The following is a 27,317-nucleotide window of genomic DNA, read 5'->3' as shown; positions in this document are numbered from 1 at the left end:
AGCCAGTGCAGTACAACCGCTAGCCTGGGTTTTTTTATGTGCGTCACAAAGTAGTGATGCACGACCGCACGCCGGTATGATGCTCATTCAGAACGAAACCGGCAGGGATTGAACCCAGAATCCTGGGTTCTGCAGCGCAAGCTTTTGCTCCATGTGCTCTGAGCTTGTGCGCTCTAGCCCACTCGGCCACCGATCCGCCAACAGTTCTAAGTCAGCGCTTGTGTTTGTCGATATCTGTGTCTCCCATTTTGTCCTCGTCTATACACCGTTTCACCCAACGTTACTGAAAAAACTTGGTTGGGAAGCTGCCATAGGGCTTTGAAAAAGTGGCTCCGATCCATACTCGAGAACCGAACTAAAGACTATCGCAACGGCCACTCCAGGAACCGCATGGCTGCACGTTTTGGTTCAGGTCAAGCTGCATTAAGAAGGCTCTAGTAAGGGTGGGAGCATTTAAAATCTTTGAGAGTGTTTGCAATTTAATGGCAGCGCATGAGGGAGAGGATTAGAAAAGGATATGCGCCAATGTCGCCTGCTTGAGAGCAGACGTCCCTCTGTTGCCTCATGCGCTTTTCCTCTCGCCTCTCATTGCAAGCAACAAACGCCTTGGTGTAGCCTTTTCTGCTTTTTTCTCACTGCGGGAATCGCAAACGTTGAGAGGAGAAGGCAGGATTGCCAGACAAGCAGCAACGTCCAAGATGGCGGAATTTACCATTTTCAGCGTTAAACAAATACTTAACCTATCGCAACAAAACTGGTGGTTATAGAAAAGTAACCATTTATACCTTGCGTAAATTATCCAAGCATGTTAATGAGCTCTTGGGACCTGAGTTAGGAAATAAAACGATGCTTCGCCCCATAGACTCCCAGGAAAATTTATCAGTAACATGGCATCCATATCCCGTGATCCCCGATCTAGCAGTTGCACCCGCTGCTAAAGGGTGGCGCTCCTATCGTATTTAGTTTAGAGTTCCTGTATAGCTGCCTACGGCAGCAGAGTTGCGCATTCAGCCTCGGAGCGTGGCCGTAGGGCCGGCTTCCCCGCACGAGCTGGATGCTTCGCTCCTCACGTGACTAAATTTGGCGAATAGCGGCGCCGCGCGCGCCGCCGCGCATGGAAAACAGGAGAGGAGGAGAAGGAGGGCGAAAGCAGGGGTACATACGCCGGGGCAAGAGAAACGTCGGCGGAGCGACCGTAAAGGTGGCTTTCTTGCACGCCACCGGATGCTTTGCTCCTCACGTGATGGATCTCGGCGAATAGCGGCGTGGCGGCGCGGGGAAAACAAATGCGCAACTCTGGTCCCGTAGGGAGCCTATACAGGAACTCTAATTTAGTTTGGTCTCGGAGGACGCAAGCGTTCCGGGTTTCATGTGCGTTTCCCAACTGGGTGTTTTAGTAACGTTGGTTTTACCTTACGTCCGGACCAGGGTGTAAGATAGTGTATCTTACACCCTGGTCCGGACGCAGCGGACTCTACGAGCTATCCTAGCCGATCCCGCTTTCCGCCTCGATTTCCTCTTCTACATCGCCAACACACACGACGCTGTGCCTTTGTGTCCCCCATTCCAAGGTCACGTGACTCTCGCACGGCCTTGGATTGGCTTCGGTGGCTCGTAGCATCGTACGGTGAAGTGTAGTGCACTGTGACATTAAACAAAAAAAAAAAAAATTAAGTTCACATTGGACAGGTGGCGCAAGCTGCCGCCTAACAATCGGTTGTGGCTACGTGGTACGTCCACCAACTCATAAATTCAAAAGACATGGCCGCCAACCGTGTTTTGTTTTGAGCGAGGTTTCATCGAGTGCGCGTTTGAAAAGACCAACCGATGGCAGAATCTAACAATTGCACGGGTCGCCCCTTACGTTGCTGCAGTCCCTCCATAGAGAAACAGCGCTTCAACGATGATGACCACCCGACGGCTTCGTCCGAGGAACAGGTAGGCGTTTGAAGCCGTCTCGCTCACGAATGCATCTTGTCGAATCAGCTGACAGCCGCCGACATTTCAGTCGCTCGTTATATAAACCGGCAACTTGTTTCGCTTGTCAGCCGATTTGTTGGATAAGTTAAACACTGATATATCGCCTCCTGGTCGACTGAACCTCGAATCAACGATGCATTCGTAGGAATGCCGTCCGCGAGAGACGGGAGACCGCGTTACCGGCGACTTATTTTGTGGCGTCTTTCCAGAAAAAAGTGGAGAACGCTGTTGACTCGTGCTTCCGATACATGAGATCGGCTTCGAAACTGGAAGACGGGTAAGTCTTGAAGGCTCACTATAGGCGTACTTTCTAGGTTAGGGCGCCTTTCCCAGTATTCACTATAAATTGATCACGTTCGAATTCAAACAAGATATTGCCGTCCCAAAGCGTAGAACATAATGCACGTACTCTACGACTTGGCTGAGGCTGTAGAACTGCATGACTGCAGGTCATCTGGTGTATTCGTGTGGCATCATACGGACTCATCCGATTGAACTGTGGTAGTTCTATCATCTTGCGAAGGCCCGCTTCTGACGGGCAATTTCTCCCAGCAACTTGACGTCGCAACACCAGCAACACGGGCCGCCCGCGTTCACAAGTAGCCAACCGAATTTCTACGATTTTCTTGCGCATGACACCGCCACAGGCGTGACACGTGTATGGGTTGTCCGAGTTGCTCTTCCGTTTCTTTTTCGTTTCGAGCCGGGCACAATTCTAGCAATAGTTCCATATGCTAAATTCCCCAAGTGGCCTGGCCCGCACTCTAAGAATCATGGCGACGATGTTCCTTTAGTTCCCTAGTGATTGGTAATTTCGACCGATACGATGCTTACACACTTCTGAGTGTGATCCTGAATATCATCCGGAATAACCGTCTTGTAATGGCAGAGACCGCTCATATGTAACTTTTAAACTCTCTCGTCAATGTCAGCGTTTTTGATACAGTGTATGCAATCCACCCTTCAAATGACTGAGCTGCAGAAATCTCTTACAATATTATAATTCTCGTACAGCTTCAAAGACACTGATATTAACTTAGAAATGCTAAAAAAAAATAAAATAAAATAAAGTTTATTTCCAGAAACTCTGGCGGGAAAGCCCATCCGAAAAAGCTGTTAAAAACAGGTTGAATAAATGTTGTAAACGGCCCTGTTGACTCCAAGCTAAATACTGTTTTTGGTTGTTGTGAATTCTCAGCTTTTAAGCAATTCCTGCTAAAACAACAGTCACGAGAATTATAATATTGTAAGAGATTTCTGCAGTTTAACTAGAAGGGTGGATTGCAGGCACATGTGAAGAATGCTGACATTGATGAGAAATTTTAATAGGAATATGACGGGTTTCTGCATTCTACACAACACTTATTCAGGATGACTCTGGATTACACTCAAAGGTGTGTAAGCATCAGATTGGTCGAAATTGCCGATCACTAGGGAACTGAAGGAACACCGTCCCCATGATTCCTCGAGTGTGGGCCGGGGCGCTTGGGAGATTTAGCAAATGGTCTATCCGTGTCACAGTGTCTCTGACCATTGCTCCTTCTCGGCATGCCTCAGTGCTGTCGGACATCCTGACGTAACGTCTGATTGATGAAAACGGAACATACAAGGACAAGAAAGATGTGACGTGTGGAGGACCTGTCACATCCTTTTCTGTTCCTGAATAATCTGTTCTTTCCTTTTGTGATCTTTTTTTTTTAATTTTTTGCCAGCATGCTCTGTCTCCGTTTTGCTTCAACATGACCTGACTTTTTCAGGTGCCCAGTTCTTCATCACGAACGCCACATTGCATTCCTCATGAAGGGTCTGAGTCATCTTCCCCTGCCTTATCAGGTTTGTGAAGCATGATGACAAGAGTATACTCTTTTCCAGCGCCTGTCGGCTAGGCAAAAACTGCCGAATGACTGGACGTATGTGTGACGCCTGATGTTTTGCAGAAGATGACTATTGCGCCTATTGCGCTTGCTCAGAACACATTTCACAGCCCGATAAACAAATATGGGAGTACATAAAAGGCAATTACTGGAATGGTATGTACAGGTGTAAAAACCTGTAGGGTCAGGATCGCTATTTTGCTTTTCTTTCCATACCACGTCCAGTCAACATAAAACATTTACGAAGCCCTCGCAGTCTACATCTAGTTTTGTTATTTCATCAACGTTTAAAAAATAAGGTGGCGTTTGAATGGTGCCATGAGTTGATATTGGGTTCAAACTTGTAACCTCTATATGTCACGCTAGTTGCTTAACATTAATAAGCAAGCTTTGTTTCTGTTCTACAAGTAGTTCTGATGATAAGAACAAACTGTTTCTTTCCTTTTGAAAGCTTGCTGGTATCATCATACAATGTTTAGGGGGCACCACGTGAGGCTTTTCGTCAACTGCACTTGTACTTGTTTGCACCCTAAGAACTGCGGTGAAAACAGTTTGACTCCTCGTGAAGCATTTCTAATTTTCCCCTTTATGTGGTCAGTTGAGATACTTCTATGGGCATTTGAGATCAGCCCATGCACAGAACCTGCTGTTTTTCTTTGGGCTGCCTACTGATGTTGGACTATGATGTGAAAACATTACAGCTGAATGCAGCGCAAACATTGTACATGTGCACTGTGTCAGCATTTGAGTTTGAGCACGGGTGCTCAATAAGTCTGGCGGTTGTCATTTAAGTTCTGCTCGGGTCCAATCACTGTGGCAGTGGAGATTGCTGAGCTCCATCAATATTCGGAATATGATATGCACCCTGTGGCATTGCCAACACGGGCCTGTGGGCATCGTAAAATTCTTCAGAGCTTTATGGCCTCTGATGTTGTTAGAATCATCAGACACCAGAGAACATAACCAACCATTCTGTCGGCACCTTCGGCTTTGATAGCTAATGCTTGAACATAAAATGTAATGTTACGAATGGTGATGATTTCTTCTAGAAATGATTATACTACATGGATGTAAAAAAATTGCTCCATGGTTTTTTAAATATAGGCTGACTAAAGAAAACAATTTTTTTTCTCTGCTCATTTAGGACCTTGATGCAAGCCGTCCCTGGTTGTGCTACTGGATCCTGCACAGCTTAGAGTTGCTGGACACCTCTATCTATGCTGAAATGAAGTCCAGGTAAATGTTGTCTCTTGTAGGCACATGCAAACATTGTTCACGTTTTGGGAGATTAGATTATGTTTACAATTTATGTCTAGATTGAAAACCTAATCAAAAGGCCCAATGTCCAAGAAACCAATCACTGCCAGGCCACGACAGGCAAGCGATTGCAGTGTTGGGTTTGCTCACCGACTGCATTGAATAAAAGCGATAATGGCTCAGGACGCAATGGCTCAAGCTCATTAACATTTGACAAGTGGCAGGAACATATACTCCGTTTCATATTTAAGGCTTGTTCACACATTTTTGTTTGAGTGTGACTAAGAGTGGGTTTTATCATGTTTTTTCACATTATTTTTTCACCGTGGGTTTTATATATTTCTGGCGATGTTACAAACAACCATTTCTCATGGAATATGCATATATTTGGACCTGAAAATACTGCAAAAACCTTCGGTCTAGTTACTTGCAGATTTGGAAAAGTTACAGGGGCTCCTGATAGATGGCGCCAGCATGTTATCTTGTCGTAAGCAGTCAGAACGCAGTCAATCATGTTGTAATGCAAATGTGCGAACCAGCCTTAAGTATGTTTGGCTACTTCTAATAATTATTTTTATTTGGCACATTTCCAGCATTGCAGACTTCTTAGGAAGGTGTCAGCATCCGGAGGGCGGCTTTTGTGGTGCGTTTTTTTTTTTTACATTCATGTTTTCGTTTGAAATTCTGCCAAGAGATTGTGGTGCTTTCAGTACCACCTTATGTGTGGCGACGATGTCAAAACAACTGTTTGAGAAAGTGTAAAACAATTGTTTGAGGAAGTGTAAAGTGCTTGTATGAGAAAGTATTTTCACGACGTTTCGGTGCACTGATCTAGTGATCTCGTCATAAACAGTTTTGGAAAGGTTTTTAAAAATGTTGGTGTACGGCGGAGTCTCAAGGACTCATTACGTCATTTCAAAGAGTGTGCTTTCTTTAAACTGGACGTCTCAAATGCTTCATTCAAAATGTTACTTCCGTTGTAAGTGTGCCGGTGAGCGTTACTTATGAGTAGAGCCCTGCATGTTTGCGAACTACTCGCGGATTATCCGCGGATGTCTGCGGTCAACTGGTGGATGCTGATAAAAATTCATCAGATTTGGCGGATTGTGGATTGGATGCGGATGCCAGGGGCTGCGAATGCGGATTGGATGCGGATATCCGCGAGTCCGGATCTATGTTTTTGCCAAGGCGACTCATAAACGTGTGTGGCCGCAGAGTGAATAAGCGAGTTATAGTGTAAAGTGCATCATTAAATGTTTTGCTGGAGCGAATTACTCTCTTAGAACTCTCTTAGAAAGAAAGGTTCTAATTATGGAGAAACTTCTTCTTTACACCAAGAAGGACCCGATTCTCACCAAAGATTGACTCTAGAGCGTTCTTATCTCGCCAAAAATGCGGTCTCTAGAAAAAGTAAAGAATGCAGAGACATCAATCGTCTCGGGAAGTGTGCTCTTGTTTGGCAGGGAAAGAGTGGAAAACATTCTTCGGTCAAAGAAAATTCGAAAGGTATAGGCCACAAGAGAATTAAGCCTTCTTTCCTCCCGTGGTGTGTGTGTGTGTGTGTGTGTGTTTTTTTTTTTCTCGACAGGTGGCAAGTTGCTGCTAAGTATGTGGTTCAGAGCATGCACTTGTAGGTTCGTGTTTAAAACTTTAACCTATAGGAGGTGTTGTCATTATTGAATACTGTATGATATTTTCCCAATGGTGTACTCACGTCTTACCACATAAATATGAGTATACTACTTCACTGCAGTGAGCGACCGCCTTTCCTCTCCAACCTTTTTTTATTGTCTGACCTAAGTAAGATGACACAATGTTATTAGTTGGTCCTTTGATAATTTCCATGTTTAGAAAATATGCATTTACTTAAAATAGGTGGTGTAAATAAAAAAAATATATTCAGACTCACTTTCTTTTGAGCGCAACTTCGGGGCAGCATGTCGCAGATTACGCAAAGTGTCTCTGGAAGGACGATCGCTTGCAACAGTGGTTCTCAATTGGGGGCCTGCGAAGGAATTGTTGGAGTCCACAATCATCAGCCAAGCCCGGCAATAAAACTTGTCTTTTTTTCAAGTCGAGAAGAAACATTCCACTTTGCGGGCGAGTTTTCTCGTGTACATGTCAATGAGGGAAGTCTACTTCACGGTGGCCCTTGGCTATATCCATTTAATAAATCATTATCATAATTAATCTATACCCTTTCCTTCCCCTCACCTCAAACGGGATCCTCCCTCATCTCTGCTGATCCACGGTCTGCGAAAACATCAGTGGTTGAGAACCACTGGCTGGTAGACCCAGGCTGCATCACGTCACGCGATGGGGTCACATGATGCCACACAAGACGCTGCGTCGTTACTTCCCTGTCAATATCTGTGTCAGCCTGTTCCTGCATAGACTTCACTGTAATGAATTCTGCATTGAATGTCACTGTCGTCCTCCAACATTCAGCTTACAGGTGATGTGATGAATTTTGGGTTCCTGGAATGTGCACCAGAATATTGCTATAAACACATAAGGAAGCATTATTTTTTATTTGCAGGGGGTCCAGGCCAACAGGCGCACCTCGCACCGACGTATGCCGCTGTGAACGCTCTTTGCATCCTTGGGACGGAAGAGGCCTACAGTGTTATTGACAGGTCCGAACACCTCGCCAGTCTCCTGCCCCAACGTCATTTCCTTTCTTCTATGGAAAGTTATGCCAAACAGCGGTACAAGTTACACTTGCTCTTGAGTGTTCTGTGCAGCACGGCTGGAGGCACGGGTGTGCTTTTCAGGGTGGCGCGAATGAAGCATTTTGCAGGACTGCATGATAACGTCACTTACACATTACTTGCAAGACTGAGTATGACAGTTGTAGCAGGGTGGTACTGCTTCTTGATTAAACCAGAACGTCTTAAGAAAAAATGTCAAAATTTCTTTAGAAAAATGTGAGAACATGTTAGACTTTTTTGCGTTCAAAACGCGTAAAGCAATGAAACCTTTTTTTTTTACAATTGGTTGCTGCAGTGAAACTTAGTGCAGTTGTCATTGGTTTACTTCCACCTAATTTACTTTCATATATTTTATGTGCCTGTTTGTGATCAGTGGGACGACTGTTTGTATTCAGTTTTCTTGACCTCTTGCAGGAAAAAGCTGTACAGCTTTCTGAAGAGGGTCAAGCAACCAGATGGCTCCTTCATAATGCATGAGGGAGGCGAATCGGATGTCAGGTGAGTCGGGCTGCTGCCCATCGTTGAGCACTTTTTAACTACCTCTTTCATTTTGCGTACAAATTATTGTGTTCAGACTAAAGTGACCAGGACAGTCTTGTTTTATAGGTTCATTTCCGCTGTCCCATCATTTTGCCTCGAAAAAGGAGCATGTCCCATTTTGGCGAGAATATGCAGTCGCAAAACCAAACCTAAAAAAAAAAAAAAAAAAAAAAAAAAAAAAGGAAGTTTTATTTGTTAGAAGCACAAGTTTGCAGAAATAAACAAACTATGAAAATTTGCCTCCCCTACAACAGTATGTTTGTCAAGCTCTCAAGATACTTGTGTCTTTTCACGGAAGAACTCGGTAACAATATGCATTTGTACCTTCGACTGTTTTACATTTTGGGCCTCGGTTTCGGGTTAAAAATTTTCAAAGAAAATGTCGCTTTACGCTTGCTCAGATAAACGTTCACTGCCCACTTGAATGGACTTTGTTTACGCTGTGCTTTTTAAATATTTCTCCGATTTGTGTATTTACGGCGTTTTCCGGCCGTAGTCACTAGCAGAGCGACAACGCGCACCGATTGAACACTCGGCCTCCAGCATGCACTCCGTGCCTTTGCCGCGCTTTGGCTGCTCACGTTCACTCAAGGTGCACGGAACGCCAAAGCGTCGTCGAAGGTAGAGAGCTCGCGAAGCTCCTTTCCGCTTTTCTCGCCTTGTCAATGACTACAGAGGAAAATTTTTTTATTCCACAGAGGACAGCAATGGTTGTATAGACGTCGTCCGACGGACCTTTGTAGCCATTTCACCGCCACCAACCTTTTGCCATTCTGTAAGCTGTTGCCGACGCGTACTAATGCAAAACCAAAACTAAGGCTATGTGAAGAGCAAGTCATCTGCTTCTTGCGCAGGAATTGCGGTGATGTCAGAACGACGCCATTTGATTGAAAGGACAGTGGGTAGACCTCGATGCTAGATGCCTCGAGGTCTACCCACTTCTCTTTTTTTTAATCAACAAATAAGAGCGTGGCGTTCTGACATCACCGCAACCCCCTCCGCAAGGAGCGGACACACTTGTGCTCCGCATTGGAGGGCTTCGGAAGACTTTAAGTTGTCTGAACCTTCTCTTTGGACAGGATAGCAGTTTTTGAGCTTCTCTGTTTGTTTCTAACATCGTTGATTGTTTTTTGTTAAATGCCTCGAACGCTCTCTTGAGCAGTGAGCTTGCCGCGCGTATGTTTGTGCCGACGCCTCTTTCGTTCCTTTCAGGGGCACCTACTGCGCCCTGGCAGTGGCAAAACTGACCAACATCTGGACTGCGTCGCTCTTCGAAGGAACCGCAGAATGGGTCGCCAAGTGAGTCCGTCCGCTTGCTTTTCTCTTGCCGGAAAGAGACAGTGCGAAAGTTCTCGAGAGTGTTCTGTGGGGGCTGGCTCGCACATTTGCATCTGGGCGACCGAGTGCCTTGTGCCTGCCTGTAACCGCTTACAAAGAGAGAGCGCACTTACGCCATTTTTCGGGTTGTCCTGGAACACCTCCAACCCACATATAACTGGACCGAAGGTTTTGTAGTATTTTCAGGATCAAATCTATGCGCTATATTATGCCAGAAACGGTCGCTTATAACATTGTCGGAATCAGAGTGGTGTGATTGCTGCGTCATTGGCGCCAAACTGTGCCGAAGTGCTTACCCTACTACATCCTGTTACATTTTGCCACAATTTGAGAAATCTGTGCCAACATTGCACCAAAAGTCAATACCACTTAGGTAAACTACTTAAAATATAGCTCAGGCCCTGCGACACGTCCAGATTGCTATGGTAGGCTTGTGCAAATTATCAGATCTTTCGATTATAACGTCAAATATTGCACTGTTTGATTTCATCTCTGTCAAACACTGGCAGTACTTGGAAGTTTTGCAATATTTTGAATGTGTGTGGTTTGTTCTAGCAGGTTAGCTAGCTTCGTTGAGTGTGATTTTCAAGGCACACTGGTGCACTACTGTGAAGCGACAATCGCCAAATGGACATAGCGATTTTGCGTGTCTTATTTTGTCACAGTGCACTCGTGTGCTAGGGAGAAAGCACTTTCCAGGGAGGGACTTGACACGATCTCTTAATATTTCGTATTATGAACTGCAATATTCTGACGATATCGTCGTAGAATTCGAGATTTAGCAAAGATAATTGAGTATTGCTAAACGATCTGTATGGACTGCTCCATCGGTTTATTTTTATGTCAACTTTCTTGTTTAGTTATTATCCTTAAATGGCTTCATATCTGTTTGATGACACAGTCAATAAAGTACACTAAAACTAAGTTATCTGGAGCAGTGAATAGGGGCTTGGAAGCAACCTTCACAAACTCGGTGGGGTTGTTTTTCAATAAGGCTTATATTTATCATTCACATGGCAATTTTTTTTTATAAATTTTACATATAAAATGTGATGGATATCCATAATAAAATACAACAGCTTTGTTTTTTATCCGATTTAAGAATGGCAGTTTTATTAGAACCTTTAAAACTTCAATAAACATCACAATGGGTGCACTAAATTATTCTATTAACATTATTTCAGTGGAATATATTATTTGTTTTGTCCTTGATTCTGTACCAAAAATAACTACACTGCAGTTTATTCTTTCATTTATCATTTGGCATGTTGTTGGCGTGTTATTGCTTTTAAGCACAACTAAGCGGCGTCTTCTGTGTTTGAGAGAATCAAACCCGCCGTGCAGCTGAACAAAAGGTTTCACAAAAGTGGGAAGGCAAAGTAAACATTGTCTTTCAGTTTTTTTTTTTCTTTCAGTCTTTTAGCATACTATGGAGGAAACTGAAGTGTATGCTTATATTCCAAAAGTTATTTTTTCTGCTCTAAAATGGACTTTTGGCAGCTCCGAAAGGTGCTCTAAAATGACCCTGACCAATCACGTCACTAGAATCGTTTCAAGGTCACGGTGAAAGAATGTCAAATAAAAAATGAGGAGATATATATGCAGGTTGGAAGTGTTCCAGTGCTACTTGATTGACGATGTCAGTGCCCAAGCGTGTTCTATTTGTATCCATATTTATTTCGACTCGTGACAGCTGCGACGCCACATCAAAAGCAGTGGCCCGTGCCGAGGAAGTCCACGGTGCCGCGTGATAGCGGGTCAAAGACGGGGTGAACATAAATAACTACATATATGGTGATGATGAGGGTTTGCGACTGAAGGATAAGGTTGAAGACGCATGGCATACACACTCAGACACACACTTTTAACATCACATCCGCCAAGGTCGCCTAATATCGTCAATGTCGTCGGTAATGCTTAGAGTGAGCTCGGGTGGCAGTGTGTCACTCATAAGCGGTCACAAGCAGGCGCGATGCGCTCTGTCGCATTCAAACGCAAATGCGTAAACCAGCCTTGAGGTTTCGTCGCTCGAAGAAAACGAGCTTGGCTTACATGGCAACTTCAAATCGGTTCCAGGTGCCAGACGTACGAGGGTGGGTTTGGGGGAGTGCCCGGGATGGAGGCGCATGGAGGCTACACCTTCTGCGGCTATGCCGCCCTCGTCCTGCTGGAGAGGGAGACCAGCTGCGACCTCAAGAAGCTCTTGGTGCGTTACACCACCGGCATTTCGGGAAACCGTCTTGGACGGGTCTCGTCGTTTGACGGGGCGTGGCTGTCTGACGTGTTTCGTGGCGCTCGCCAATTGGAGAAGCTGTGAAGTAACTCAATTTTTCGATTTTGGTAATGCATTGCTTTGCAAGTTAACGTAGCTCGATGGTTACATTAGTTATGTGAATGCAACTGTTACGATGTCGTGACTGTGTCACGATAGTAACAGTTATGTACGTAGTAACGACAACTGTAGCTTCCACTTTTAGAAACATGGTCGTGCTTACAAACACAGGCGAGATTGAAGAAAAAGACAATGCAGTGCGCTGATTTCAACCGTTTAATCCTCAGAAGTAGACAAAGATATATGCTGTGCGCTGTCGCGCCGCTTATTGCATTGTGTTGTCTTGTTCTTTTCTCTTGTCGGTGTCCTTAGGGGACACTGACAGGGTATTTATGCTCGCCAAGGTTTTTATTTGTACATGACATGAGAGCCCAACCACCCAGAACACAATTTGGGGCTCGAAGCTCGTTTTCTTTCTACCTGAAAACACACTAATCGAGAACTGGCCGGTTTGAGTCGCACTCACCCCCTTCTTCATGGTCACGTGCCGTTTTTTATGGTTCAGACACAACTACCAAAGAAAATCAAAGTCGTGGGTCATTGAAGGCGCACACTCAATACTAGAAATGTACAAACGATGTGATACCTGTCTTTTGTGGCTTCTAAAAGGCTGCAAATACGTTGATTTAAAATAAAAAAGTTGCACAGCCACGTTGCTTTTGGTATCTTTCTTCTCTATATTTCTTCTTCCTCCCCACTCCAGTTTTGGTTTCGAGCAGTTGTGTTTCTCTACTTTATTAGAAACGCATGCGACACTGTAGCAAAAAATATTGATTAGGTAGTCTCCTGGCACCATAATAAATCGTCTGGCAAAAAAATTTAAAAAAATATTTTAATGTCCCTTTAGCGCGGCCATGTTTTCAAAGATTCAGCACCATCCCGCCCAACAGTCACCATTGATCATTTGTATTCCTCTTTTAATGCAGAATGTGTTTTAGGGCTGGGTTCCAAGCCTTAAGCATCACAAAACACTGTAACAACAAAAACATGATAACACAACCAGTTGTCATTTCATAAGACTGTGTCCATTGGTGAGAACCGAACCGCAGAGTAGATCCAATACCCTGCCGTCTGCGATAGCAGAGCGAGCATTGAGGCATGATCCAGTCCCTTCTCTCATTCTTTCTACCTCTGTGCAGCGTTGGCTGACGAACCGGCAGATGCGGTTCGAGGGCGGCTTCCAGGGCCGCACCAACAAGCTGGTGGACGGCTGCTACTCCTTCTGGCAGGGCGGGGTGTTTCCCCTGCTGCACAAGGTTCTGTTTGCGATGGGCAACGAGGCCCTGTCGATGGAGAGCTGGCTCTTCGACCAGGACGCCCTCCAGGAGTACATCCTCGTCTGCTGCCAGGACAAGCACGGCGGGCTTGTGGACAAGCCTGGGAAGTGAGTGGCGACGCTGTGTTTAGACACAAGCTGGTGGGCAGAGTCTTGCAGACGTACCTGGTAATGTTCATCCTGCCAGAAAACATCTTACTACTCTATATCCTGCTTGTTGAGGTTCTTCTGGTAGACCTCCTGCCAGAGGACATGCTGCTAATAGACATGCTGCTATTTGACATATTTCTAGTGGTCATCCTACTCATGTCCATGCTACTAGTGGAGTAATCCTGCTAGTGGACATCCTGTTATCAGACATCCTGCTAATATAGGCATACTTTTAGTGGTCATCCTACCCACATGCTTCTACTAGACATCCTGCTATACTCCGTTCCACGATAACTTGGCGAATCGTGGAGGCTGCGGCCGCCGCAACCCAATAAGGGCGCCGGAGCAAAACACGTGATAACACTCCATGGACAAGGCCACCGGGGCCTCGTTATCGCCAGAGCAACAGAGCCCTCCGCAATTCCATCTTAACGAGAAGATATAAAGAATAAATAATCACAAATTTATGAGTTTCAATTGTATTTAAACCAAAAAAATCGAGCTTATCCGTTCGATTTTTTTCCTCTGGTCATTGGCGATCACAGCGCTATAAGTTGCGATTGCCAACGACCACGGCAGCTGCGTAATTGGCCGTTTTCGCTCAAAGCGTTGCATTGTGCCCTGGCATTAGCACCTGTCACAGATTCGCAGCTAAGTTGAGCGTATGGTTGTCTCGTGAACTGTTCCCAAAGTGCTCGCTATTCTAGCGGACGTATATGTTGCTGTGGTGGACGCTCATCCGAAGTTGGTTGGTTTCGGAGCAGACGACTCTTGCCTAGCAGACGACAGCCATTCCTCCATGCCGTGCACCTCGCATTTGACGTGGTGACACGAATGCCCCGTGGCGTCGGGTCATGTGCCTCGCTCCGAAGCTCTTATTGGGTCGCGGGGCCCTAGCCTCCACAGTTCGCCAAGTTATCGTGAAACGGAGTAGGATGTCTTGCTTGGGGATATCCTGCTATCAGATGTCCTGCTAGGGAACATCCTGCTATTGGGACATCCCACTAGTGGTAATGCTGCTAGAGGACACCCAATCAGTGGATGTCCTGCTATTCAAAATTCTGCTAATAAACATACTTCTAGTGATCATTTTACTCATGGATGTGCTACTTGTGGATGTCCTGCTAGAGGATGACCTGCCTTCTGCACACAATCATTCTGCTTTTCTTCGGCGGATAAGGACTGCCAAGGTAAAGCAATGGTGTGCATGAATAAGTTCTAGAATGCAAGCAAACTGGGTCAGTTTCTTAGACAGTATCAGTTTTGGCCTGGAGCGGGGATGTCATTCGGCGCCAGTTTTCCTGCATATTTTATTTATTTATTTATTGTACCCCTAGTGCCAAAGGCATTACAGAGGTGAGTGGTGAAAAAAAAATTAAACAATAAAAACAACATGAACAAAGGTTAAATGTTTGGAAACATGTGATTACTAACACTTGAGCAAAAAAGAGCACTGTCAAAAATTTATGTGACTGATGAAGGTAAATTATTCCAGTCATTTTACACTCTTGTGATGAAGGATGCATAAAATATGTTATAGCGGCAAAGTGGGACGCCAACCTTGTAAAGATGATAGAGGCGACAAGAAATAAAAGATGGTGGGGTTATTAGCTGATCTTTTAGTATGCAGACGCCAGGAGTTCTGCGGCAGTGTTTGATACTATGTTAGAGTAAGGAGGTTTCATTGAAGTAACCCTAGCAGTATGATGATAATTTTCCTGATTTATTTTGATAATAGCCCATACTGTTTCCAGGTTGCTTGGGATGTAAATGCACTGGGAAGGCAATTATTTAGAAATGGCCAAAAGAATGCCACCTCCTTGACGCGTTGTGCGGTCGCAGCGATAAACAGAAAAACTGTGCTGCCTCAAAGATCTCGTGATCGCGAAATTGAATATCTATAGCTGAGGTCAGTGTATCGCGCTTATTAGTTATACTACGAATGTTACAGAAAGGGACCGATACATCAGATACGTTAAAACCACGGCCCCTCGCGTTTTTCCCACCTGTCCACTCCGTGTTCAAACCTTTTCCACCTGTTTGCAGTGTCCTTAGCTTCGAAGCCTGCACTCGAAAATTTACCAACTCATCTTTTTACTAATGATTTGCGGGCGTACAGTGTGCAGTTATAATCGGGCAACTCCCTTTGGAGTTGACCAGGAAGTGTTTTGCAAAGTTTTCATTTTCGACAATAAAAGTTTTCCCTCCTTATTTTTTCTCTCCAAAGGCACAGGGACTACTACCACACCTGTTACCTCCTCAGCGGGCTGAGCGTCGCGCAGCACTTTGGCGGGGGAATCCTAGGCACCACCCGGGTTGTTGGCGACCCTAGGAACGAGCTGGTGAGCGCACACTTTGTCTTGGTCGACACTGGCATTTATCTATCCTCAGGTACAACGTACAGTATACTGGAGGCTCGTGGATAAAGCTGTCACAAGGACAGCTTGACAAAGCCTCAGGCCCCAGCATTGGCATTTCGGCAGCTCTAAACAATTCAGCATGCAACACAATTTCAAGCATTAATAGAAAGAAGAAAAAAAAGAGAGAGAAGGAAGCAGCAATGGACACAGACAGCCACTCGAGCAAAAGATATCTGTTAAGGCATAGTCAAGTGAGAGAAAAAGAGAAGAGAGTGCATATCGCAAGCAACACTCAAGATTTACTATTACGCAGCTTCTTTTTTTTTTTTACATAGGAAAAGTAGCTTGGGGGCTGAAATAACTACAAAATGTCTTGAACGTGATTTCTATCGGATAAATATTTTCGTCATTTAATCTATTTAGTAATCTTGGCAGTTTGTTATTTGACATATCTTGCCCGTAGATTGTTCTACGAGTGCTAACTTTCCAAGGCTCACTATGGCGCATTGTGTAGGCAGTAGTATTACTTTGCATGTTAGCTAGTTCTTTTAAAAACAATGATTTAGTTGTGACCTCGAGTTTAAATTCCTTACAAAACTGATAGTTGTTAAATTTTGGGATTGGTAATACATTATATTTTACTAACAATTTCTTGTGTGTGAAAGTTAGAAGGAACATTTTCTGCAACTCTTAGGAACCGTTTCTGCAGAACGTGAATTTTATGTCATATTTGTATGTTGTGGATGACCAGACTAAATGACAGTATGAGACCAAAACTGTTATAAATTGATATAATATTTTGTGGCAGTAGGTGTCGATTAGAATAGACAAGTCCAAATATTTGGGATAGTTTTGCGGCTAGGGAATCAATATGTGCATCCCACGACAGTTTCCCAAAAAAAAACTCCTAGTAGAGTAATCCCTCGTTATAACGAAAGCGCATTTTTCAAATTATCGCCTTTATCGAAGTTCAACGTGGTCCCGACCGAATTGCCCGCACTTTGAACCGGATTATTCCAAGTGCATCGGCGGCCGACCGCGCTTATTACAAAGGCCGAGGTGCCGAAAGCTTGCAAGCCTACACAGAGGTGCACGGAGACCCTTGCATTCCCTCCCCCTTCTCCACCGAGGCAAACAAGAAAACGAAGCAAACAGGTGAGGGACGGCAGAGCGCCGCTTCCGATGTCGATGCGCCGGCGCGGGCAGGGAGCAATGGGAGCAGCGTCCATGTTCCGACGCTACTCACGACACCTGCGGTTGATGCTGCCCGACTCCTGTCGCAGTCGGGTCGAGGGAGCAATGGAGCCCGGAGGAGATCATTCCTTCGGAAGCCCCCGGGTGAGCGCGCCTCCGCGGGTGCGCTTGCAGCGTACTACTCGCACACGTGCGTCGTATCGGGAAGTGGGAGTGTTACCGAAAGTAGTTGTGCGAGGTTGAGAAAACGGGTCAGTTCAAGTCCGAAATCGCCAAAGAATTCACATTCTGGCATTGGCTGTTCCACACTGTCCAGCATTTTGCGGAACAAGCAAGGCACACTGAACGGGACGGGATGCGACCCGAAGGTAAAAGATTGCAAACTGCTTTACACACGTCAGGTTTTCTCTCGCGAGCATGCTTGCCGAGCCGGCGCACGATTCCCAGAGCTTCAGCAATCTACAGGACTGCGTGAAAACATGTTGGCAAAGGCACCGAGGATAACTTTGATTCGTTCGTGCTTGTTGATGTAGTCGTTCCCGTTGTTTCTCCTGCCCTGGATGCTGCGATCATGAACCTTGCTTGTGGCCAGGGTGAACAAGAAGCGACATCGGAGAGGCACCTTGGGAAATACCGACGACTGTAGAAACACAAAACATCATATGGCTGCTTCGAAACAAAGTGTAGTGCAGCAGCAGTGACAGTGTTCTTGTGATGCCTGGAGCAGTTCGAGAACTGATGCCTGGATCAAATTATCGGCAAACTCCTCTTAAATATTGTTTTAGTTGGTAAAGCTGCCTTGAGATGTTCATAACCAAGGTTTGTATGATTAAATATATGGTAAGAGCGTTCCGTAGTGTTCCCGTTCACCTTCAAGACTGCTGGCGCTGTTTCTTTTAGCTCTATCGCTTTTATCAAAATAACCCTTATAGTACTGAATTTTTTTGCCATTCCGTTGACTTCGATGTAAGGAGGGATTACTGTATCGTAAAACTGGATACAAGTGCAATAGGAGTCGAATCAATATTGGCTGGCTTGGTACAGCATTCTTGTCTTTGCTACAAAATAAGACTGCTTTTGTTTTGTTTGTATTTGTTTTAAAGTTCTTTGGGCATGTCCACTCTTTTAATTTTTGTAACATTAAGCTGGCTTCCCCGACTATTTTATTAGATCATTTTCCACTTATAAATATGCTGGTATCGTTGGCATAAATAATCAATTTAATGTTAGATCCAACTGATACAATGTCATTTATGTACAGCTGCAACGGAAAAAGAGTAGCACAAGTGAGCGATCACTGGAGCGGCAAAATCGCGACACACGGCGCTATTGCTCCCGATCGCACTGATAGCGAGAGTGCCAGTCACGTTCCGTATCTCAACGCGGGGGCGGCCGGCAGAAAATTGAGGGATAATATAGCTTTCAATATCTGGGTTTTAGGGTTTTAGGATGGGCTGCTTTCTGATAGCCACCCCCGCATTAAGACATGGAACGTGACTGGCACTCTCGCTATCGGCGCGCTCGGGAACAATAGCGCCGCGTATCGCGATTTTGCCGCTCCGGTCGTCGGTCACTTGTGTTATTCTTTTTCCGTTGCAGCTGTACATGTTGAAAAGAAAGGGGCCCCAAATACTGCCCTGTGGTATGCCGCAAGAAACAGGAACTGGATCGAAGAAGTCATCGATACAGATCTTGGATTTGACGGTGTAGTTAAGACATGATCAAGGATGCAGCCTTCCCATGGAAACCCTAGTGTTGAAGTCTTTGAACCAGCAGTATATGTTTTGCTTGACCGAATGCTTGAGTTAAATTCGCGAAGATACCCAGTACCAATTTTTCTTTTCCATGTGCAGTCAGGATTAGTTCCTTCTGCGCAAGCAAAGCGGATTCTGTGCCGAGCCCTTTACAGAAACCAAATTGGGATTCAGTTAGGAGATTATGCTTCTGCTCAAAGTCACTAAACCAGTTTAAAATAATTATTTCCGGTGCTTTTGAAAAAAGGTTGAAGTATTGATACGGGGCGATAGTTGCACATGCCATTTTTATCACCTTTTTTTATGCAACATAGTTATATGGGCAACCAGCATTTTACGAGGAAAAACGGCTTAAGGCAAAGGTTAAATATATGCGTTACGTAAGGGGCAAGAAAGTCTGCAGTGTGCATAATTGGTTTCATCTGAAAACCACCATTATCTTTAGCCATGCTATTGCTTAGATTTATAATTGCAGTAAGTACTTCATTTCCGTCAACAGGGTTAAGAAAAATAGAATTTCGGTTGGATGGAATGTTGGAAAGATCATTATCCATTACATTGTGATTTACAATGTTCACGAAATATTTATTGAAAGCATCTGGAAGTTCTTTCCCAGATAATTCTCCATTATTCGGGTTTTATCTTGTTGACTTTGTCAGGGGAGACATTAAGGCGGCATTTAACTTTTTTCGTGTTTGTTCAGAACACTAATAGCTGGAGACACATAAGGGACGATACAGACAGGACAAAGATTGTCCTGTCTGTATCGTCCCTTATGTGTCTCCACTTTCTAAATGTTTAAAAAGCACCAACACACTCAAATAGTACAAGGCCAAAAGCTGGTTCACTTATTTTCGTTTGAATGTGATCAACTGATTGCAATTGCTTGTGGCCTCTTACGATGTGAAAACACACTTGTCTCCAGTTAAGTTACATTACTAAGACTGGAAGTGTTCTAGGGCCACGCGATAGGTGGCGTTAGTGCATTCTCTCGTCGTAAGCTGTGTCAATGCGGCCGATCACACTCAGATGTGTGAACCTGCCTTAATTCACCATTAATTTAGCACACAACTAGTGCTGTGCGAATATTCAAATTTTCGAATAGTAGTTGCGTGTAACACGCGATCACTTCGAGGTGAACTGCGATATTCGTACTTTTACGAGTGTTGATCGCGGCCAGTTTGCCCCGTTAAGTGCGCTTCTCACCGAGCCCCTGTGCACTGCGGAGCGGCAGCACCCGCGGAGATCGCGGACTCCGCGGGAATTGCTTCCCCGCAGTGCACAGGTGCTCGGAGAGGAGCGCACTCAACGGGGCTAATCGGCCGCGAATATGCAAGAGTATATACGTTAGGCAGCGATGCCTTGACAGCCCGTGTTCATCATTCGTGCTTTTTATTTTTGTTTTTGTAACCTTGAAAGAGAAGAAAGAATACTTGCATGTTGCTAGCAGATTTATAAATTGCCTCGATTAGGATAGCTGCAACAAAGCTGTCATTTAATTGTCACAATTCACATAGTTATATTAAAATTAACTGACTTAAGAAGTGGACAAGGGAAAGGTTGGGAAAAACCTTCACGAGTTCAGCTGAATTTTCGTTTAAGCATGATGCAATGTAGTGAGACTGGGAAATTATTTGATTTTCATTTTGAAAATATTGTGCCAAAACCACTATTTGCTGCTTCAAACTCAAAATGCTTGATTCGCACGACTAAAACACAACCCATTTTGCAGCCCATTATGTGGTTTCTCTCAGCCCCCCACTGGTCTAAGTTTTAGACTGAAAGCAATCTAAAAGATATAGCCCTCAAAGTCAAGAATTTATTCATTTTGTGGCAGACATTTGGGCACAAATGTGATGTGATAGCTGACAAGGTATTTACTTGAATTTTTTTATAAACTAAATATTCATCTTGTGGCAGTTCAGAGCAACAGAAATGACACGACTGACTAAGTTCCCAGGATGAATGCAAGTTCACAAAATGTGACAAAAAATGCAAGAAGTAGCTTTGTCAAGCTGTGACATGTTGCGGTTTTTCCAGTGTCGCTGTCATTTCGGTTAATGCAGGTGTAGCCAGCCTTTAGCTGGCATGTTCCCATGAGATATTTGTAGCCCGTAATCGAAATATGACCATAGCTATTACTAAATTACAGAAAAGTAAGTTCTGCTTTGTCCTGTTCAGCAGCAAATGTAGGCTTTTGTTGCTTCTAAACAGATGAAGGTAACATTCTTAAGCAACTGCCATAATTTATTTATAACTATTACAACTATCTACAACAATCGAGGACCTGTCACGCTCGATCGTCCGTTTTGCCTCGGTTCAGATCTCGTTTGCATCCTTCTGCAATCTCGGTTATGTTTTTTTGTTTTTTTTTGTAATCTTCTTTCCCTTCCTTTCTTTACTCTAAAGTTCACTAATTCTAACATGGGTTGTAAAGTGGGCCAAGAGCCTTGAATCAAGAGACATTAAAGTGCGGCATGCCGTTTCTGTGAGCTTGTGGCTCGGATATTTAGACGTGTCTTCACTGTCCCTTGGATATCTGTTTTGAATCGTAAACTGGTTCATCGAAATGACTGTTGTGAAATTTGAGCCCTTATTTACTCAATGCTTCCAGGTCACTGTGCATCCAGTGTACAACATCGGCATGGAGAATGCCATGGCGGCCCTCAAACACTTCAGTGCCCTCCCCGTGCCCGAAGACACTTGTGATTCCTGAGTTTGCTGGACTTGTCCTTCCTCGCCTGTGCTGACTTTTTTTATTTGTGTGCATGCGCATCCCTTTTCTGGAGGGAAGGCTTTGTTTGCAGGCATTTCTTGACACTCTAGCTACTAAGACGGAAGAAAGTTGCCACCACTGCACAAACATGCTTTTTTTCTTTTAGGGATTGTTTGCACCGGTGCTGGCAAATAGAAGTCCTAGTCCTGGTGACGGAACATTGGGTGCGACAGCGACTGTGAATCGAGGCGTTTGTTTTGCTAAACCTGCACCACGTTTTGTAATGTTTGGAGAAAGTGACTTGCGTCGACATGCGTCGGATGGTAAATGGTGGCCAAGGTATATAAACGTTTTGCGTCATAACGTTGGAAAAAAAAAAGGTCACTTTCGTCGAAGTGTTTCTAAACTTGACAAGCTTTCGAAGGAATTTGTAAGGGCCCTTGTTGTGCAGTGTTGAAAGCTCTTCGTTATCGGTGTTGCGCTTGAGTTCTGCACAACCCACATTAGATGTGGCTTGCAAGGCTTCTGGTTTTTGGATGGGGCTTGCCAGTATATTTGAAACTGAACTTGTGAGAAGTCTGTAATTGTCTTTTTTCTGGCTGCTGAATGAACAAACTTTTTTTTTCCACCTCTTTTCTGTGGTCTGCTACGTTGGTTATTGAACTGGCTTAATGTTAGCAATCGCAATGCATTTGCGTCTCTTTCTGCTTTTCTCAGGCTGAGCTACACGGAAGATTCAAGCTGTCGCATAGCCTCAGTTTGAGCTTCTTTGTGATGAGTACTAACTTAAATGGACCTGAGACCAGTGGCGTCGCTAGAAGGGGGGGGCGCGGCAGACCATTTGAGTGCAGCGCTCGGGGTGGTACAGCTGTGCTGACCCTAGCTACGCCACTGCCTGATGCCTGGGACTTCTGTGTTCATTCATTTGTTTAGAGCACAACCTCTCAATAGTAAAGCCCGATAGACTGAGAATATAGATACAAGCAACCGGCCGTTTCTTTTTTTGTTTATGCCAAAAGTTTTTGGGTGTGTTCAATAGAATATTGCTTACCCCGTAAAGTTAATGTATAACAGCTACTAAAATTTGGGCACTACAACTCGTTGCTTGATTTCTCGAACTTGGTTTGTACTCACCACATTGCCACCATTTCGGTATTGCCTTGTAAACCTCAAGGTACTATACTGAGTGGTGTTTTCTTGGAATCTTTATATTTCAACTGCTTGATCCCTTTTCTTTTTTTTTTCTTGGGGGGGGAGGGGGGGGGTCGGGAGCAGCTTGTATTTTTGGACGTTCTCGCGATCCTTGTGGCAAGGTTAAAAAAAATGATTGGGGGCTGCAATGAAGCACAGCTGAATTAGAGGTACTATAATGTAGTGAAGATACTGTTATAGTGAAAATTTTTCGCAAAAAAAACTGACTCCTCTTTTTTTGGTCATTCGTCATGGCAGTTCTCCATTTATTGTTTTGTCAATATGGTCCCTTTCTGTATTTTTAGAGCGCAGCTCTTATGCGTCCGTTTCCAGCTTGAGCGGTGTCGCTGTCGCCGTCAGCGTAACCGCGCGATGCATTATGGGTGAATTTCCCCGCTAAATCTAGCGGAAAGGTTTTCCCGCTAAATGTAGCGAAAAAATTTCCCCGCTAAATGTAGCGGAAAAATTTCTCTGGGGGTCACGTCACTGGGGGGGTCACGTGACCTCCCCCCCCCCAAATCACGTGACCACCCTCCCCAAGGTCACGTGGGAGGGTCATGTGACCTCGGGGGGGGGGGGGGAGGAGGTCACGTGACCCCCACCCCTCCCCCTTGAGAACACGTGCACCTTAGTACCCTTCCCTCCTCCTCCTCAAGAGCTGCGCTCTAATTTGGCGTTACAGGGAGTTGTAAACGGTTTCACTTTTTTTTTTGTCTTAGTTCATGCAGTAAAAATGCTTTCCCTTTTTACTGTATGATCAAGCCAACCTATACCATTTTTTCTGCGTGAACAATCCAGCCCATACCAAATAATGCAGCTCTTTTCAATGCCATATATGCAGTGTTGGGTAAAGTACATCTAAAAAGTACTCGAAATAAAGTGCAAAGTAAGTTAAAGGTTATGTACCTCAAGTAAAGTAGTAAGTACACTGAGTGCAGTGTACTTGCAGTGAAGTACTATAAATACGAGGTATTTAACTGAAGTACAAGAACTTTTTAACAATCTTTCATGATGCCCTTTTATTCCCCTATAACTGGGGTCTCAAACACGTGGCCCACAGGCCGCATGTTTGAGACCCCAGGTTTAGAACATGGCCCACGCGGTTTCCGCAGCTGTGAGTTCCCTTTACATGCCTTGAGCGCAACATGTGTGAAAAACAATAGTTTAATATCGTCGATTCATTTCCACTTCAAAAGGAGCTCTGCTCGTATAACTTGGTTATGTTTCGCATTATTCTGTTTTCTTGTGGGTATTGCTTTGTCTAAATATTTGATTATTAGTCCTTTCTCGTGTAAATCAACTGGCACGGCAATACCACTACTAGGCTGCAAGCGTGAGCTCTTTGATCAAAGAGGCACCTCAGCTGCACAAACTCTCGCTCGACAGGAGGAACTGGTAAAGTCAAAGCTATATTAGTTTAGGTTTCTAGCTGTCCAAAAATGCTTTTAAAATGCAAGTATTTTCTTATAATGTGGCTATAAAAAGACGTCAGGAAAGCAAAAACTGCCGTATGCAGAGTTTTTTTTTTTTATTTCTATGCCTGTTGAGTTTAGTGAATTGTGCGACAGGGCAAGGATTGTGTGCTAAATATAGTAAAATGGTGAGCTTACAAAATACAGAGAGCACAAGGTACTGTCCAGGAAATCTCTGTGGTGTCTCTTGGACAGTCGGCTGCTTTGCAACATAAAACACCACTAATGTTTTTTTGTTTTGTTTTTTCAAAATAGCAAAATATTGTCTCCCCTCCCTTACATTGTCCCTCAACCTTTTGGGGTAGGCTATCTGCTGGCCTCTGCACTCAAATAAGTTTAAAACCCCTGTCCTATCTTTTTTTTTTTGCAGCGGAGCTGTTAAGGGCTAGGTTCCCCAGGATCGTGTCCGGTACCAAACAAATGTCTACACAATACTCTGGACAGCTACCGCCATCTATGAGCGACGGCGGCAACCAGGCAACCGGCTTACCGGCCTCGCTCATAGATGGCGGCAACCTCTCCAGCCTTTTCACTCTGGTTTTTACCTGGGTGAAAAGGCTGAATTTCTCTAGGCGTCGTCCTCGAGGTCGTCCTAGAGGTCTTCCTTGAGGTCTTCATAAACGTCGTCCTTGAGGTCGTTCTCAATGTCGTCCCTGTGGTTGTCCTAGGCGTCGTCCTCGAGGTCGTCCTTTAGGTCGTCCTAGACGTCGCTCTTGAGGTCATCCTAGAAGTTGTCCTTGAGGTCATCCTAGACGTCGTCCTCTAAGCGTCGTCCTCGAGGTCGTCCTTTAGGTCGTCCTAGACGTCGCTCTTGAGGTCATCCTAGAAGTTGTCCTTGAGGTCATCCTAGACGTCGTCCTCTAAGCGTCGTCCTTGAGGTCGTCCCACCATAGTACTGCTTTGCTGGTCTTCCTTCTTCACAGAGTGGAAAGGCTGAAAGATTTTTGTATGCATTGTTTTAGGGGTAACTGAGGTGCATCAGTTATTTTTGGAAATGGTGGCGAATATTGGATAAAGTGAAGTGGCCAGAGTATAGTTGTTTCACTCTCACTGGCAAAGTCAACTAGTAAGGCACTTATTTGTATCAGTCTTATAGCCGCCATTACTTCACCCTGAGAGAGTCGCGCTTCTAGTGAGAGTAGAATATGCCTCCCAGTATTTCTTCAGAATTGACGAAGTATCGTTTAGTGATACAAATTTAACCAGACCAAATTCGGGGAATGTACTCTGAAGTCGCGAGTTGTACTTTCCTCGGAAATTACCAGGAAAAATAAGTACAAGTACACACTCAGATAATGTAAAGTTCAAGTTTTCTAGACCTACCTGAAGTTAGTACTTTGTGTACATTATACTTAAAGTTCTTCCCAACACTGAATATATGGCAATAGGCACCAAAACCTAGAGGCCAGGTTTGCTCCATATAGTATTTGTTTCACATAACATTCGGATGGAGAAATAATTTTTTTTTTATATATCAAAGGTGCTATTGCCAAAAAAAATGTTGGTCTCGCCTGATCTAACTCTTGTGTGCTTCCTAAATATATCTTCTTTCTAATTCTGGAATTTTGAAAGTTTTGTCAGTCTCGAACGACCAATGTCATCATCGAGTTTTCCTAAAATTTTGCTACAAAAACAGCAAAAAAAAAAAAAAAAAGAAGAATTTTGATCTATTGATCAGACCGTCATATGCAGAATTGCGTTTTATGAGTAATGCAGTTGACACTGACTCCAGTCTTAGCCTTCCAGCCAGGCACGCGACGCCCTGTTACAGTGGCCCTGTGTAGCGTCGCCACGTGAGTGAGTAAAAAGACGTTTATTGACACTGGAGAATGAAGGAGTCAACTTATTGGCAAGTTTAGAGATAGTTCTCCTTGTGTATCGTTTCTTTCTCGTTTAGTTGTTTTCTTTTTTTTTTAATTGTGTTTTAAGGCACAATTGATTTAAGGGCTTGGCAGCCGGCCAACTCTCTTCGACTGTGGTATGCCTCACTTTTCCAGGCCAAATCGGAGTTAGCTTCATTGATTAAAGCCAGGTCACGACTATTCGGGAAAATCAGTTCTTGTTTTGGCCAACGTGCCTTTTGTTAACGAGAGACCTGATATTGTTCTTTTAGATTGGGCAGATTTGCTCGAATTTTGTGTGAGTGCGAAGGTGGTGTGCTAGTGACTTAAAGAAAGAAAACAAGTTTGTCCATATTGGGTTTATTTTTTCTTCCCCTTATCAGACTTGATGAAGCTCCATGAACATCCAAGTTTTCGGATCAAAGTGCCGTTTTCGTCGCCTTTTATTTTCTTTATAATTCATGTTTGCAATAAAAACTAAAATTAATTCGTCAGTTTATTTCCTTCCTTTTTTGTTGTTTGCGGTTTTTGCACTCCGTGAACTATGTATATTCCGTTTCAAGTCAAGAAGGTAGGGCGAGGTAAGACGGGCCGGGGAGGAGAAAGCAGACGGAACGCTGTAGAAGAGAGGGGAAACCACCTTAAGCGTTCCATCTGCTTCCTTCTCCCTGGCCCGTCTTCCCCTCTCCCTACCTTCTTGAGTTGCAACGGACTGTAACAAAAAGTGCCACCCATTCCTCTATTCTGCCACCCCTCTACTTCTTTATTGAAGTCTGGAGACATTTGCCACTCCTCGCACCACTCATTCACTTTATTTAAACCAACACTGAGAATTTCTTGATCCGCGATTGATCTTACTTCAGTGTTGATAATAATATCAACAATGATATCAGCAATTAACCCATTTCGCCTCTTTGCTAGTGTCCGCCATGCCGTCCGAATTGGCCCCAAAGCGTAAATATCCTAAAGCAAATTCCCCTTTCAAAAATAATTCTAAACCGATAAAAAAAAAAAAGAAAGACAGGAAGATCCATTGGTGGATTCTTAGAGAATCCGTTAGCGTGCCCTTGGGAAAAGCTAACACTGACCCCTTCACTTTTCTCTTGCTTCTCTGTGTTTTGCTGCCTTATTTTGGCCACGTTACGGGTTTAGAGTTAGCGTTTCCCCAACGCGGACGTGTGTGGCGTTTCCCAAGGGTATGCTAACGGATTCCCTAAGAATCCACCAATGCATCTTTCTCTAATTTGTTTCACCCCCTTTTCTGAACTCTGTTTGTCAGAGTACGTCGACGCCCTTGTGAAAGGAACCGCATCTATATCACTGCTGGAGGA

General features: G+C 44.3%; 1 protein-coding gene across 1 annotated transcript; it reads left to right on the top strand.

Annotated features, from left to right (window-relative positions):
- Nucleotides 1–1,761: 1,761 nt before the first annotated feature.
- LOC8052911 (protein farnesyltransferase subunit beta) lies at nucleotides 1,762–26,473 on the top strand. Its single transcript, XM_029974162.4, has 12 exons — nucleotides 1,762–1,938; nucleotides 2,190–2,257; nucleotides 3,738–3,813; nucleotides 4,999–5,090; nucleotides 5,705–5,754; nucleotides 7,651–7,747; nucleotides 8,237–8,320; nucleotides 9,575–9,661; nucleotides 11,777–11,906; nucleotides 13,172–13,416; nucleotides 15,686–15,800; nucleotides 21,381–26,473. Exons 1-12 carry the CDS (start codon nucleotides 1,828–1,830, stop codon nucleotides 21,480–21,482), a joined length of 1,257 nt encoding a protein of 418 aa, XP_029830022.2. The 5' UTR covers nucleotides 1,762–1,827; the 3' UTR covers nucleotides 21,483–26,473.
- Nucleotides 26,474–27,317: the final 844 nt, after the last annotated feature.

Source organism: Ixodes scapularis, unplaced genomic scaffold, assembly GCF_016920785.2.
Source record: "Ixodes scapularis isolate PalLabHiFi unplaced genomic scaffold, ASM1692078v2 PGA_scaffold10__122_contigs__length_95168666, whole genome shotgun sequence".
Lineage (NCBI taxonomy): Eukaryota > Metazoa > Arthropoda > Arachnida > Ixodida > Ixodidae > Ixodes > Ixodes scapularis.
The sequence above is the reverse complement of the archived record's forward strand: the minus strand, read 5'-3'. Positions and strand labels throughout refer to the sequence as shown.